Source organism: Melitaea cinxia, chromosome 17 (assembly GCF_905220565.1).
Source record: "Melitaea cinxia chromosome 17, ilMelCinx1.1, whole genome shotgun sequence".
Lineage (NCBI taxonomy): Eukaryota > Metazoa > Arthropoda > Insecta > Lepidoptera > Nymphalidae > Melitaea > Melitaea cinxia.
Window position 1 is genome coordinate 3,711,941 of NC_059410.1, and position 17,133 is coordinate 3,729,073.

Here is a 17,133-nt window from a genome sequence, read left to right on the forward strand (position 1 = left end):
ATTGACAGATAGAAAAAAAATCGGTTTGAGACCTGAATAAAATATCTACAAATACGTTACATGTATTAAGTATTTTATTTGCAAATTAAGTATTCTAAATCATTAAAGTTATTGTTCAATTTAACTTTTCTTAACGAAGTCACAGGCAAAAAAAAGCTGGTACAAATTAATGCTATTATAATGTGATATTTTTATATCTTCAAAAGACCTTAACAAAGGAAGAATTATAGTGTTAAATTTTCATTTAGTTAAATTAGAGGATATCGTATAGATAAATAAAATTCTCTAACACGATTGTAACTACATTGTTTGGGCACACTGCCAAAGGAAGTCGGAACAAGTTTATGCTGTATTTTGAAGGCAAACTGTGAACGCTGGTGTAACCACTATTTCGCTAAATTTTAGTTTTTAGATATCAATAATGCATTTTTTTCGAAAAAAAGACACCATTGACAATAAAATTAAAATGTTGTTAATGTCAGTAAATCAAATACGCATTATTAGGTATAGTTCAGTTTAAATTATAGCAAGCAACCACTTTTGAATAAAAAAAGAATCCCAAAAATCGATATACACAGTATAGTAACTTTATGAGATAACACACATCAAAAAATGGAATCGAATAGGGAAACTTTTTTAAGTCGGTTAAAATATTTAAGCTCTCAAGATTTCTCAATATTTGGTCGTTGCTTAAAGAGTTCTTTAACTTCTGCACGCCCTTTAGAAACGTATCATGTTATCTCGTTTGATCTTATGAGTTAAATTTTACAAATTAATTTTCTTGATATTACAGCTGCGTTGAACTTAATGTCAGATCGACGAAATTAATTCGTCTGCATCTGACACCACATCAAATTTCAATTAACAAAAACAACTAAGATTCGCTACCTCTGAAAATTGAAACCTCGCAAATTAATTCTCTCAAAGTTTCTAATCTGAAATGGCGAATGTTGAAATCTCGGGAATTATACCCGGACTTGAGGCCATTATTGGAATTTTACGTTGAAACAAAATGTAAGTTAGGTGGGTAAAGTTACCAAAGGTAAGGGGATGGTTTCATTAGCTTCGGTCCAGCGGTTTGCGGTTGGCGAAACGAAACGAGAAATCAGGCAAATGGCGCTAAAATTGTAAAGTACACTGTTTATTTTTAAGAAATTTAGTAAGAAAAAAATTTCAATTGTTTTTGTATTATTTCAACTAAAAAAAGAACACGCGTTTCAAATTTGACGTAACTCAATTTAAAATATTTTACATCGATCTACGTTTTAAAATTCACTATTTATAATATTTAAGGCTTATATTAATATTCAACAGAGTGTTGAAAACCTACCAATTTTTTTAACTGTATTAAGTAAGGTTCTTTTTGTCATTTAGTGTGTCATCTGAAATATCTGATTAATTGATTTCGTCTAGTATGTTAAATAAATTTTATGTTGTTTTCTTAATATCAGCTTACCCAACTTAGAACATTATCAAATATAACATTATCAAAGTCTACCAAATTTATTTTAAACCTGGCAAAAGGTATAATAGAGTATAAAAATAATATTACAAAAATTTAAATTTTAACGCTATGCTGTCTAAATGTTTTAGATTCTCCACAAAATTTGGAATTCGATTATTGTTTCCATCTCCAAGTTTTGGACTTTAGCCAAATATAATTTAAAAAAATCATTGCTTATTATCCATTATCGACGACGGTATCTATTTCTCGAATCAATTTTAGCAAATTAATTTACAGAAGATTTTGACATATTCATCCTGTTTTTAATAAAATGTTTAATATCGGATTTATCTAACTAGGAAAAAGTTAAGACATTTTTGTTTGGCGTTTAATATTAATTTCACTGTAAACCTTATTTTTTTTTTTTTTTTTTTTTTGATTTCAATATTTAAGTCAGAATTTAATAAAACGTAGGATGTTTACGATATAATTTCATAAGCACATTAGTTTTTCAAACACAAAACTCATTTATAACGTTAAAAATCCAACTTCAAAAGTGGAATTAAGTTGTACCAATGCATTTGTCTTATTGCATTATTCATTAAATTTGATATTAAAAATAAAAACAAAAAATATAAAAATCTAGTTAACTGAGAGTCGTAATGCTTATGCATACATATATTTAACCCAACTTTTAAAAATCTGTAAATATTTGGTAACGACTAAAGAAAATTTTATGAAACGTATTTATTTAGGAACTCCAAGCAAGTAAAATCATTATGCGTTACCATTATTGTATGTAGAAGCTTTATTAATTTTCCAGACATTAATTTCGGACCGTGTTGAAAAAACAAACGTTATCACTTATTCCCAAAACGGTCTTATGCTAGAAATTTGCTTTCATATCAAGAAACCCATGAAATTACTTATTTTCTGAGAACTGACTCGTGAACAGATAGAATAATTTAACCATTGTTAGTAATTCCCAGACCGCTGAATCGTTTAGCAAATCTATTTCTGTAACTAGAACTTTTGAAGCACAAATCGATAGGAGAATGTCTAACGTCGCAGTTTCCAATGATAATGGACATTTGATATTGAGAAGAAACGATAATACAGTCTCAGCTTAATGGAAGTGAAATGTCTCGTTATAGGAACCTTACTTTAGGACGAAACACTGAATCGACCTGTGTTGAATAGAATAACGTTTAAAACGCTTTAATGTTAGCTATTTTGAATAAATTTGATTTCATCATATAATTTGAGGTCGTTAGTGATCATAAACGATTCTACATACATGAAAAATCTTCATATATTTGACTCTTGTGTTCAAGTAATCTTAATACTCGTATATTATTTGTATAGACATATAAATAAAATTGAAGTGTCTGTTTGTAACATTAAAATAAACGCTTTTTACTAAATGCATATGGGTGTATACACTGTGTATATACTAAAATAACATTTTTTTTTTTAATTTTTGTCTGTCTTTCTGTCTGTTTGTTCCGGCTAATCTCTGAAACGGATGGACTGATTTTGACATGACTTTCACTGGCAGATAGGTGATATAATAAGAAGTAACTTAGCCTACTTTTATTTTAGAAATTTATTTATTTTACAACTATTTGAACTGAACAATAACTTTTTTGTTAAATTCCACGAGGACGAAGTGGCGGGCATGGCTAGTGTGTATAAATATATTTATCTACACTAATGTTGTAACATTCTACTTATGTTTCCAATACTTGACTTATAATTACTACTGTTATAGCGCAGACAACAAAACACTCAATTTAAGCAATTTCACATGATGGTATAATATCCACATCGATATCGTAAAATCTCATTATAACATCGCGCGCATGCGCGCAGCTGCGCTCTCATTGGTTAGATTTTAATGGCGGCAAAATCACTGTGACAATACACGTACGCGTGAATTTAATTTAATATTTTATTTGTATTCCGCGTTTCTTATGTCAAAATAGATTAATTATAAATACGAAGTCGTCATAGCAACCATACAAACAAATGCTTTTTTAATTAAACTATAAAGCACGGCTTTGATCACTTTTAGACTATTATTAAAAATCTAGTTTTAATTAATAAAGAAAACTTTAATATGTCAATTTTCTGGTCGTGTTGGGGTTTATAATTTAATTAAAAAAAAGCGTTTATTTCTATAGTTGCGTTTCCGACTTGGTATTTATATTTAATATGTTTTGACAGCACAAACCCGGAATACAAATAAAATATATTTTTAATTAAAGTATAAACTACGGATTTAATCAATTTTAGAATATTATTAAAAATATATTTTCAATTAATAAAGGATACTTAAATATATGAATTGTCTGAACACGTCAAAGCACGTACCGGAGCACGGCTTCATAAAAAATGGGCATTGTCCTTTGAACAATTATTATAAATAAACTATTGTCAGCTTTTACTCTTGTTGTTTGATTAATTGCATTAGTGCAGATAAAGTAGTGTATGCAACTGCATATAACACGGGTATTAAAACACTCGTTACTATTATGAAACTCGCTGCGCTCGTTTCGTAAACTCACACTCGTGTTTTAATACCCTTCATTATATGACAGTTGCATAAACTACTATTATAGATATGTATTGATTTCTGCTTTTATAAGTACGTACTGTATATTCAAATCTTACCTTCCACAAAAGTGCATTTTTATTCCGCAGTTTTTCAGCAAAGCACTGAATCACTGACTTCTCCAGCTAAGTAAAAGCAATCCCAGGAAATAAAATATACGGCAGCAAATATTTCATAAGTTTTAAATCAAGTTGAAGGCACTTGTACGTGAATATGGCGAGAACGTGAATACGTATGTATTGTACACCTCGACTTGTGATTCTCTAATATTCGTACATTTCAAACGTGAATTTCATAAACGAATATTTGTGAATTTCTTACAGAACCGACTGCCAATTTTGCTTGCATCCAAATTTAGATATCGCTTTCAAAAATTCAAACGTTGAAAATCTACAAAGGCTCAAAACCTATAAATGCTCGGCACCTATACCATTGACAAGCTTAGATATATCACCAATACGAAAATCTATTATAATATTGACATCCTACTTTTACTGAATTGTAGTTTAATATTACTGATTCTATGTCATTATTATAATAACGTTAAATTGCAAGTTTGTTGTACATAGTATTTGAATTAATAAATAAAAGCACTTGCATTTTTTTCACATATTCATTAATTACATTACATTAAATTATTAAATATTTACAATTCACAACTTCAAAACTAAATATTTACAGGTGGTATAAACCATGGCCGCGTGGAATGCTGTAAAAGTAAAATACTGGCAGCATTTTCCGTTTATATCGATTGGGCAAAAAATGCACCAGCCCTTTCGTCACCAGTGGAATATGATGAGGGATTGTTATTAATTATTAAATAAGAAATATAATTTGTAAAGTGATCCTCTAATGTTTTTGGATAGTCAAAATCGACACTAGATGAAAAAAATATGCGAGGATTGCTTTATAATACCTTTTTTTCATATTACCTGATTTTACAATCAATATTCTTGTACAAAATATTCATATAAAACACAAAATTTTCTTTATTTAATCTTAAAGCGTTTTCCACAAAATTATCTGACTAAAATATGACTATTTCCTGTTCTAGTTTTATCAATACAAGTTTTTATTTTCACGGAAGCAACACGCAACATGAAAGTTAATAGTTTTCCTCAACATCATTCATTACCTACAGTCTACGTTGTTTGAACAGTATTTATGAAACAAGTAATTACTTGTCAAAAGTTGGAAATACGGGAATTATTATTTCCGTTTGATACGATATTTTAGACCGCAGCATTAACCCGGATATTTGTAATCTGACTATCTTTCACCAGTTTTCGTTGCTCCGATTTTTTTGTAGTTTTCTGGTTTGGATGAGTAAACGGCAAGTTACTGAGATAACCCACCACAAAACGGTCACGTGGTGGTAAACGTTTAAGACAATAACAACCTAAAAAATTGTAAAATAAAGACCTGCTGAAAAAAGCTATTATTAATATAAATAAATAATTAAAGGTTTGTGACTTTAAATACATTTGAAAAATTGTCGCAAGAGTTTTTCATACTAGGAACCAGCTGAAGAAATTCAATAAAAAAGCATTTAAGAAAATGTAGTTCAAGACTAACAAAATTAAACATCGCATTAAGTTATTCCATCGCACATATTTTGGATCCACTTAAAACTATCGTGTATTTTTCTTGTATTAGTATGACTGCATTGTTGGCATTTGGACATATCTTCCGGTATTACTTTTTCAGTACTATAATATCGAAAATTAATCTCATTTGAATGCTAAGTAGACACTAAACGTATTTTATTATGTATGTAGACGCTTATATGTATAAGTATATGCTAAGAACACAATACATTTTTTGATGATCAGACGCAAAATTTTATGATTAAAGCAATTGAATTAAAATTGGTTTGTCGTCGTCTTTTCCACGATTTTTTTTTTTGTTTTTTTTTTTTTTTGTTATAAATGCAAAATGTATGTATATAAAATGCTACGCTTGCTTAATCTAAACAAACAAATTTAAGGCCATATTATCATACGTAAAATGTTTTTGTCTACATGGAACGGGAGGTGAAGTTTTGGAAATATCGTCGTGATCACGATTCCGCTGATTATGCTTGGCAGTCGCAGTCTGCAGTCGCTTTGCTCGCTCCAGAAAGTTAAAGTAGGAAGGCACGTGTATATACACCTATTGTAACTGAGTTACTGTCATAGTGCGTATGTATTAAAAATTCCCGTCAGTGCTTACTAACCACCTTCCATCCCCGTCCCATCAACGTTCTAACGCCGTCCCATGCACGTTACGTACGCAGCGGCCTTTATATTACAAACTTATATTTATAAAATAACTGAAACTTTAGTATCACATGTAATATCGAAATAAATGTTTTTTCTTAAACGCACATGAAAACATGCAAAATAAATCATAGGACCAAATTTTAAAAAATCCATCACATGTACAGGACACGTTCACTGTTAATATTTGAATTTCAATGTTAATATTTGAGTTCAGTTCAATATTTCAACATTGATTTAAATAAAAAACAAACAATTAAATAATTTTTAATGAAATGTATTTGTTGATTGTCGTTTGTTTGTCGCAGATCGTTGGCGTTTCGTTTCACGCAAATTAAACATTCACTAGTTTATCTCCGGCCCGAACAAACTGTACGTTTGATAATGACTGTAATGAAATGTACGTTTTATTTTGTAATTAAATTTTATGAATTTATACTGCCAAAAAATATGTGATTTAATTTAATCTGTTAATAATTTTGAACGATTTAAATTTAATCGCGTGATTTAACAAATTTCATTTTTTTTTTGTATCTCTAGGATTCTCTAGTCTAGTATTTTTATTAAACGAACCTTTGAACTTTGACAAAATTTAATTTATCTGCATTTTATTCCTAAAAAAACCAAATAGAATTAAGTATATAAATAGTAAAAAAATCTATATATTTTTTTGTTTTCCTGTGACCCTAATATGAGTATGCTAATATTTATATTCTCATTTTGTGTTCCTATTAACTTATAAAGGCTTTAGCAGCAGGTTTTTAAAAATAAATAAAATATTTATTGTATTATATAAAAATGATCTTTGTATGTCTTCATATTTTATTTAAAAGTAATTATTATAGTTATCATAGAATTTAATTTCTTTGTAAAATATTACCATTATATTCGCGACTAGCTGTCCTCCGCGGTTCCACACGCGTTAATTTCAGGAAAAAATAGCCTATACCATCCACGGTAAATGAAATCCAAAAGAAAAATATTATTTCAATTAGAAAAATAAAACAAACTTCTCAGCTCTATAATAATAATTTAGATTCATTTTATCAACGACATTAATAAGAAATATTATAAAGCTGAAGAGTTTGTTTGTTTGTTTGTTTGAACGCGCCCGATAGCCCATTTATCGAGGAAGGTTATAGGCTATGTATCATTACACCAAGACCAAAAAGAGCGGAGCACCAATGAAGAATGTTTCAAAATCGGGGGTTTCTTTTTCTTTTTGAGAGCTTCCGCTGCGTGCTCTGTGAAAACAGTTAAAGTTTCGCAAAAATCATGTATGACAGAATTGATCCTCTTTAAAAGTTCTAAAAAAAAGTCCGCGACAGCATATATCTATCTTTTAAGGTTGGATCACTATAACCTTTTTAATGCTAACCAAGTTTGTTCTAAAATAATGCCTTATTTGCGAAGATGTTTTTATAAGCATGATATTAATCCTTATCTAAATAAATACGTTATTCATCACTAGTATTTAATTTGAAACAAAATAGCCTTTTACATCATTCAATTTAAATGAGTATCTCAGGAGATATTGAGTTTTAACATAACATCGCAGCAAAATAATGATCAAGTATTGCGCGCGCCTCTGTTCCACGCGGACGAAGGCGCGCGCAGAAGCTAGTAAGAAATATGCTTATAAATGAAAGACAAATAATTCATAGCTCATGTTATCCTCTATCTAACTCACAGTATTTAGGTCCTACTTGTCATTTTTTTCCACATTTCTAGACTGAGTTATTCAGGTTTCATATTTGGGTATACATTGTATCAAGGGAATTACAGCGGTCTCGTGTTTTTGGATGATTGATGGTACTTTATATTTTGCGACGTGTATACGTTCTTGCATGTTACTTTTGTTGTAAAAGACATGTCAAGGAAGTAATACTTAAATAGATTCAAATTTTAGTCTTGAAACTATAATATAATATAAATATAAAAATTATTTTTCATTATAAGATAAATTTATTAAAATATATAAATATTAAATATATATACACACACACACACATATATATATATATATATATATATATATATATATATATATATATATATATATATATATATATAGTCAAAAGTAAATCGAATTGAATCGAAAATATCTACGTGTCATCACTTCAGCCTATCGCAGTCTACTGCTGGACTGGACATAGGCCTACACAAGTTCTCGTTAAAAATGACGTGAACTCATATGTATTGCCCATATTCGCACCGAAGACGCTAAATTTGAGTAGACTTTAAATTACTTTTGTATCATCACTTTACAAAGTTTTTTAAAAAGATTTTTTCAGACTACCTAAAACGTGCTTTTTTAAACAACTAGGTCAGTAAACAAACTTACAGCTCACTTAATTGTTAGAGATTACTGTAACTTATAGACGCCTGGAATATCAGAAACATAGCAAGCTCGTTGCCAACCCTACCCCCAATACTCCTGAAGTTCTGGTCACCTTACATCCCACAGGAACACAACACTACTTGGGAGCAGTATTATTTAGCTGTGATCTTCTGTAAGGTTGGGGTACTTCTTTAGCTGGGCGTCTCCAGATTTTGAGGCAGACATATCCTCTTGTGGCCCACCTCAAAAAAAAATTATCAATAGTTGAATTTATACAGTTATCGAAATATTCACTAGTATCCTTTTGTAATGTTTACGCGAATTTCTATCTTTATAAGGAAACAACTTTTTCGGATTTTATCGAATCCTCTCGTGACTATGGTTGCCGTAAACTATCAGAAATGTCGGGTATGTAAAAAATCTAATAAACCGCGCTAAAATCCGAAAAATTTGTTTCATTATTCACTAATAAATAATAAATATGAAGCTAAATAAAATAATGCCTCAATAATTAAATGAATGTTCGCTTTACGCGTGACATATTTTACGGGCTAAATAGCCCAACAAACATTTACTTTGCAATGTTGACACACTCACTTAAAATATGCTGAACGAATCTCGGCCTATAGGAATTCCACCAATCGCATTTACGTCAAATAAAATATATTTTCTTTCCGACGGTATAAAAATGGTTAGAACAAAAAAGAAATAACAAACAGGTTTTTATGTGGACAATTAATTTGTATTTATTTGTTTTCAAACAGTGTGGTGTTCCTGTTGGTTCCGGTGGGTTCCGGTTGGGCTAGGGTCAACAACATAGGTGGCGAATGCTAGCGCTACCCCATCTCGCCCCACCCAGGCGGACGACTGCTCACACGTGCTGGTTTTTTTGTCAGTAGGATTCTGACATAATCCTCTGGCGCCTCGCTGGAGGGTATCCATGGTGGATTTTCACCACGTAAAAAAAATAAAAAAAAGGGTCAACAGCACGCTTTTTTTCACACAGTTCACCTTATGGGAAGCGATTACCGTAGCCTATAGACGACTACCACACCAGAAGCATCGCAAGCGCGTTGCCGACCCAATTCCCCCCAGGAGCTTACCTTACTCACCAACAGGAACACAACACTGCTTAGAAACAATATTATTTAGCTATGATCTTCTGTAAGGTACTACCCCAGTCGGGCTGCTCCATATTTTGAGCAGAAAATTTCCAGCTGTGCTAGGCCTCAGCTAAAACGCTTGCGATGCTTCTGAAAAAAAAATAGGAGCTGATGATATTCCTGCACACATCGCTAGGAGAAATAGTGACGTCAATTTAATATTCATTGACTTCGTTTATTTGTTCTTTTAGCATTCCAAATTGCATTGTTGTTGAAATCAATCAGTTATTGTGATTGAAGTTAATGTTTAGCCCTATAGCTAGGTGACACTCAGTCTAATCTAGACATAACATATCTATATTTATTTTTATATATTTTTAAACATATTTCATCTTTAGCAAAATTAATTACGCTAGTAATATTTGTCTAGTCTTTATACACCTTCAATTCGAATCATCTAAACGGATAAACGAACTACATAGAGTAATTACAACAAGCTCGTATGCTTTGTTACGCTTCTCATATAACCTGAAGGGAAAATGAGAATTTTGTTTCATTTAATGAGTTTCGCAAATGCGATTTTAATATGCGTTGCTGCAAATAGATTAAAATCTTTTTATCTAAATGATATGGAATACGTTTGTATGAACAAAATTATAATTTGCATTTTTTTTTTATTGAAGCGTTGGCGCAACGGTCACAGCACTGGTTTGTGGCTATTGCGCTGACGGTTGCGAGTTCCATCCCTGCATATGACAAACGTTTGTATTGGCCATACAGATGTTTGTCGTGATCTGGATGTTTGTGTAGTCCTTGTGGGTCTCCCCACTATTTCTCGCAGAGAACGTTAAGCCGTCGATCCTGGTTGTTATCATGTACACCTTTATTTTCACTATCAAATTTCTGGTAATTGTACCCTTCTTATTCCATTTATTTCTGAGGTGAAATTTCAATGTTATTATCCTTAACTTTGAAAATGGAGTACTAATTAGTTTCAAAATTTATGCGGCTTGGAGGCCCTGCTTGAGAATTAGTTTGTAATTTAAAGGTCTTTTGACATCAGCTGACTCAAAGGCAGACCAAAGTTATTAAAACCGGCCACTTGACATATAATAAATATTTACTCATTTCACAATATAAGTTTTCTCAATCTATAAGCTTTAAGAAATAATAATTTAATTGATTTCTGTAGAAATAATTAAAACCCATTATACAATATAGACGACCGCTCTTGTGTAATGGTGCGTGTGCCATGTCGGCGGCACCAAAGTACCGACGGTCAAGGGTTCGATTTCTGCTCGGAGTTGATATCTGTATTTATTTCCGGTTTGGTTGTTAGCCTACCCATTGTACCTCGGAGAGCACGTTTAGCTGTCAAACCCGGTTGTTATCATGTACGCCTGATAGCAATCGCTACACATAGTAGGGAATATATCCGCCAATCCGTATTGGAGCAGCGTATGGTGAATTAAGCTCTGATCTTTCTCCTACATAAGGAATGAGGCCTATGCCCGACAGTGGGATATTACAGGCTGAAGTGAGCTAAAATATGTTATTTACTAACTGTTTTTTAACACGACTGACTATAATTTTAACCTTATTAAAAATCAAAGTTAGTATTATTTATTTATACTAGTAATACGCGTGCGAATAATTCGCACTAAAAAATTTACCGTCATATATATATTTTTTAATTATTAATTAAGTTACAAAAAAAGCAATCATATTTTTTTATTTGTGGATGCCGGTAGAGCAAGCAATTATCTGTAAAAAGATATATTAAATTTATGTGGAGTAATTGTGAGATTTTTTTTTTCGAAACATACAGGCAAACATCCTAACCTTAGCATATTAATATATATGATCATTTAAAATGATCCATAAAAAACAGACTATTTTTCATCCGGAAATAGCCACAAGATATGTACATTTGCAAATAAAACCAAAAGATAGTATAGATAGTAATTTAAAAAAATGGTAGTCTTAAATAAAAAAATGTGTTTATTGCTTATATATATATTCCTATAAATCTAATTTTTTATCAGGCTAGTTAGAAATTATCATTGGTGCCATTTGTAATCTAGATTCTGTTGTATACATATTATTATAGTAATGACGTTTAAAAAAGAATAACACTAACCCAGCTAATACAAAAAACGTTATTAACAACAAAAAACATATCATTACTACAGTGAAAAGAGAACTAGAACTGTCCTCTTTGCTATTATCAACGATTGGCTTATTAGTAGAAAAATCAGAAGTACTGTTGATGACATCACCACATTTTATACCATACACATTATCTTCATGGTAAATCTTTTCTATTGATGTAACTTCTAAAGGATGAAAAGGTAATGTACGATTGATATTCCTTATACTAAGGACGATTTCTTTGCAAGCTAACGGGTTGCCTCCTACGCTTACCAACCTCAATTTCGGTAATATAATGATAAATTTTTCAATATCCAAAACTTTTATTTTATTGTAGTCGATAATTAGTTTCTTTAATTCCAAGCATTCGTGTAATATGCTTACGTCTAATTCTGCGATTTCATTCTTCGATAGATCTAGTACTTCGGTTCTGTGTAAGCCTTTGAAACTACCGAATCTCAATTGGGATATGTGATTTGATGAAATGTTTAAAAGTTTCAAAATTTTAATATTTTGAAATGTTCCTGGTGGAATCTTTGTTATGTTATTGCCACTGATGTCAAGAGATTGCAAAGCGTCGAGACCGTCCAAAAATGAACTATTTATAAAACTAATACTATTTCTGCTGACGTCTAAGCTTATTAGTTCTTTAAAGTAGCTCAAATTAATTGAAGCTATTTCATTATTAGACAACCCTAAATCTGTTAATTTTGACAATGAATTCGCGTAAAGATTTTTGATTGATTTTAAATTATTATGTGACAAATGTAGTGCTTTAAGGTTATTCATGTCTTTGAACATATCTCCAGATAAATTTTTCAAGTCATTGTGAGATAAATCTAAATATAACAATCCATTCATAGTTACATTTGGAAGGATCGTTAAATTATTTTTGTTCAGATAAAATGCTTTAATATTTGGTAATGGTTCTGTCAACTCTAATTTTTTTAATCTATTATGTGATAAGTCTAAAGAGTAGACGTTATCGATATTTTTAAAGCTATTCGGAGCGATTTCGTCTATAATGTTATTTGACAGATTAAGCCGCACCAAGCGGGACATGTTTACAAATGCATTACTTTCGATTTTTGAAATGTTAAAGTTACTCAAATCTAAGTATCTCAGATAATGTGCGGGACTAAATGTGTCTGAAGTTATGGTGCCAGTCAGTGAGTTCCCAGCCAGTTTTAAATATTGTAAATTATTCAGTGGCATAAAGTATTTACTAATAATTTTAATATTGTTCATCGTTAGATCTAATATTTTCAGCTGAGTCTGGTTTTTGAAATCGTATGATGCTATTTCCGTTAGTAAATTATTGTTTAAGTACAATTCAGTTATATTTGTCAAGACCATGTTAATAAAATCAAGTCTAGCTATTTTGTTATAGGATAAATCTAAAATTTCCATATTACCTGATTCCTGAAATGATTTTTTTTCTATTATTTCTATATAATTTCGACTTAAATTTAAATTTTTTAAGGAATTCATATCAATGAAAGCACCTTCTTCAATAGTTGTGATACTTTGATTACAGAGGCTAAGTGCAGGCACATTTTTTAAACCAATAAATGTGAATTTTGTAATGACACCTGTAATATTGTTACTTTCAAAATTAATATTACTTATTATATTATGTTTAAATGCATTATCTTGAATTTTAGTAATACGGTTTTGTCCTAAATTTAAGTAACTTAATTTAACATTATTTATAAAAATGACATTATCAATCACTTGTGTAATTTTATTATTTCTGAGATCAAGACTTTCTAAATTAAAAGCTTGGTTGAAGCAATTTGATTCTATTGTCTCAATTGCATTATTTGAAAAATTAACAGCTATCAAAGCCGTCAAACGGTTAAGTTCGTAACCGAAAACGTGTGTAAGATTATTGTAAGACGCGTCTAAATATTTCAAAGATTTTAAATTTATTAAAGTCATATTAAATGCAGCCAATAAATTATTTTGTAAATATAAGATCGTTAACGATTTCAAATTTCTAAAGATGTCATCAGATAATACAGTTAGTTTATTATTTTGTAAATACAATTCACTTAAATTACTCGAATACTGAAATATATCAAAGGGCATTCTTTCGAGTTCGTTGTATGAAAGGTCTAAGCTAGTAACTGCCGAATCTTTATTATCAAATGTAACCAGTGACATCGATTGAAGATCATTAATCGAATTTTTCGACAAATTTAGTGATTGAAGTGATTGTAAGCCTTTAAAAGCTAAATTATTTATGCTCTTTATTTGATTATTTGATAGATCCATTATCTGAGTCTTAGTATAATATCTAAATGCTAGCTCTGAAATTTTAGTCCATTTATTATCAGTCGCTCTGATTTCTTTAACTCGAACATCAAAGTTTGTCGGTCCAAAAAATCCAGCACTAAGTATTTCAACTGTAGATTTTCTCATTGTGAAAGTAACGTATGCTTCAGAGCTGCAACTTGGGTTTGATGCGCCTCCAGCAAATTTTTCACATATAACTTCATATACACAATTTGAAATTTCATTTGTTATGGTGCACGTGTTAGTACAATTAACTACTAGCAGTGATGTTGCAATGATGATGAAATCTGAAACATGAAGAAATGTTTTTTGATTTAAATCGTTAAAGTTGGATTTATTTGGAACGTACAAAATAGGAACAGAGACGAATATACAATTAAAAATAACTGTGTTTATACTCAGACAAAAAAAAAATACGATTTCAATTTACAGGCATAGTACAATATCAGGGATGACTCGAAGACTACTCGTCAGAGCTCGCTCAAAATAAATGGAATCACACGACGAGCACCAGCTTTTGAATAAAAAAATATCAAAATCGGTACACATCAAAATAGGTAGAGTCGAATTGAGTACCTACTATAGAATTGTCATATAGCATAGTATATGGTTTAATTCGGATAATTCCAACAATATCACATACATGTAGCTCAAACTCATAACCTCCTTTTTTAATATTAGATTTTGTGCAACTGTCAAATACAAGCAGTTTAAATGATCGTTACTTTTTCTAAAATTTTACAATTTCCGAGCTACCGAGATACTTATCTTAATTTTTTTATATCGTAAGAATATTATACAAAATATTAAAAAAAAAATAACAAAATGGATCGCATCACTTCACTTCAGCCTATCGCACTCCACCGCTGGAGATAGGCCATATGGCGTGAGCTCATGAGTTTTTCCCATTCGTTACCACGCTGGGCAGGCGGGTTGGTGACCGCAAGACTGGCTTTGTCGCACCGAAGACGCTGTTGCCCGTCTTCGAAATTTGAAAGTCAAATTTGAAAGCCAGCAGTAGGATGGTTATCCCAGCATTGGTCGGCTTTATAAGTTCCAAGGTAGTGGAGCTATATTATCCCTAATCACCTCTTACGACACTCACGGGAAGAGTAGGACCAAATTGGTCTAACCTATTCATAAGTTTTGCGCTTTACAGATTACTTGCTAACAACACATTCAGAGATATTATTTATAAATTATGCGTCACGTTGTTTGTCCGCGATGGACTCTTAAACTACTTAATCGATTATAATCAAATTTGCACACCGTGTGCACTTTGATCCAACTTGAAAGATAGGCTATATTTTACTTCGATCTAAATAATTTTATATTCACAAAAAAACGAACTCTTAAATATTACGAAAAACTTACTAACTAGTGCTACAAATCGTGCTAGGACTCACAGAGTCATAGGCTAATTACATAATTGTTGTTCTTTGGTAAAAGGTAGTTATTGTTTTTCACTGCTTTTGTTAAATATTGACGCCATTACGTTTCATTTGTGATGAAATTTGTAAAAAATATAATTAAAGTTTATGATATATTATTTTAATATATTTTCAAATCCGAGAAATCCAAAACTTTGAACTCAATTTTCTTTGATTTCGAGAAACATAATTTGCTGCCTTTGACCTAAACAGGGCAACATAAATATGCGCGTAACAAAACTTATAATTACTGATTACTATACAAGGAACAAAGCATTTAGTAATAATAGTCAATAAATAGTTTACTTACGTAAAAGTGTTTTGGTAATCATTTTAAATCACATTATCATAACCACTATCACTTTTGAAATTTTTCTGTATAACTTAAGTATACTAAAAAGTATTGTGATGCTTCGTTGTTGAAAGTTTAGCAATAAATGCTGTTCTGTACTTGCTTACCTAATGTTTTAGAGTTCCGCAAAATTATGATAACACGCTGTGATTTTATTTTTATGCAGGATAACAGCAAACAAACGTATCTATATTTATTCTTCTTATCGATAGCTAATCTATACATATAATAAAATGGTAGAAAGTCAAAACTGTACATTGAATATTTTTTTTAAAGAATACTTGGGGTGTGATCTACAATCGATACCAAAGCCAAAAATATAGTTTTTAGAATTTTTGTCTGTTTGTCTGTATGTATGTCCGGGATAAACTCAAAAAGTACTGCATGGATTTACTTCAAATTTGGCACGAATATTATTAAGAAGTCAGGTCAACATATAGGCTACAAATTATCACGCTATCACCTACGGGGAACGAGCAGTGAACCTTTATTTCTTCAACGCATTCTGTAACTACGTGTAATCTAACGACGCATATTTGAATGTTGTATTTGTATGTTAATAACCATGTTATAAGCTAGCTTCATACTATAAATAAAGACATTCTGTAGTATATTTAGTGTCAGCATTGCACCCGTGCGAAGCCGGGGCGGGTCGCTAGTAATAAATAAATTAAAAGAATATTTTGAAAATACAGCATTTTAAAATAAAAATTTGGAATTGATTTTATAAAAGGTTTTTTTTTATAACTTAGTGCCTATTTCATCAGTTGCTGATAAAGGTATCTAACGTATAAACGTATCCAAGAGATGACGATGTTTTTGCATATATTTTAAAGATCCTTAGCATCTTTTTTGCCAGCTAATAACGCTAATCAGTAACTTACGTACAAACTATTTTTTCAAACAGTCATGAAACTTATATTTTACTTCGGTTATTAAACAGTAGACGGAACCATTTCAACATCGTAACGTTTCATACTTAGCGTTATTGTTTGTTATTTGTAGTGATAAAACGAATGAATAGACATTATCGCTTTTGCATTTTGTAAAAAATATTCCATTTTATTTCGAGTGTGTGCATATGATTATTAATTTTTAATGTTTTATTTTATTATTTTAATTACATTTTAAATATAATATTA

At 30.7% G+C, this 17,133-nt stretch overlaps 1 protein-coding gene across 1 annotated transcript; it reads right to left on the reverse strand.

Moving 5' to 3' along the window:
• Positions 1-11,738: 11,738 nt before the first annotated feature.
• On the reverse strand, positions 11,739-15,971 carry LOC123661805 (toll-like receptor 3). The gene is made up of 2 exons (XM_045596745.1): positions 15,950-15,971; positions 11,739-14,595 (listed from the first exon to the last, which is right to left on the reverse strand). The coding sequence occupies exons 1-2, from the start codon at positions 15,969-15,971 to the stop codon at positions 11,807-11,809; spliced, it is 2,811 nt and encodes a 936-aa protein (XP_045452701.1). The 3' UTR covers positions 11,739-11,806.
• Positions 15,972-17,133: the final 1,162 nt, after the last annotated feature.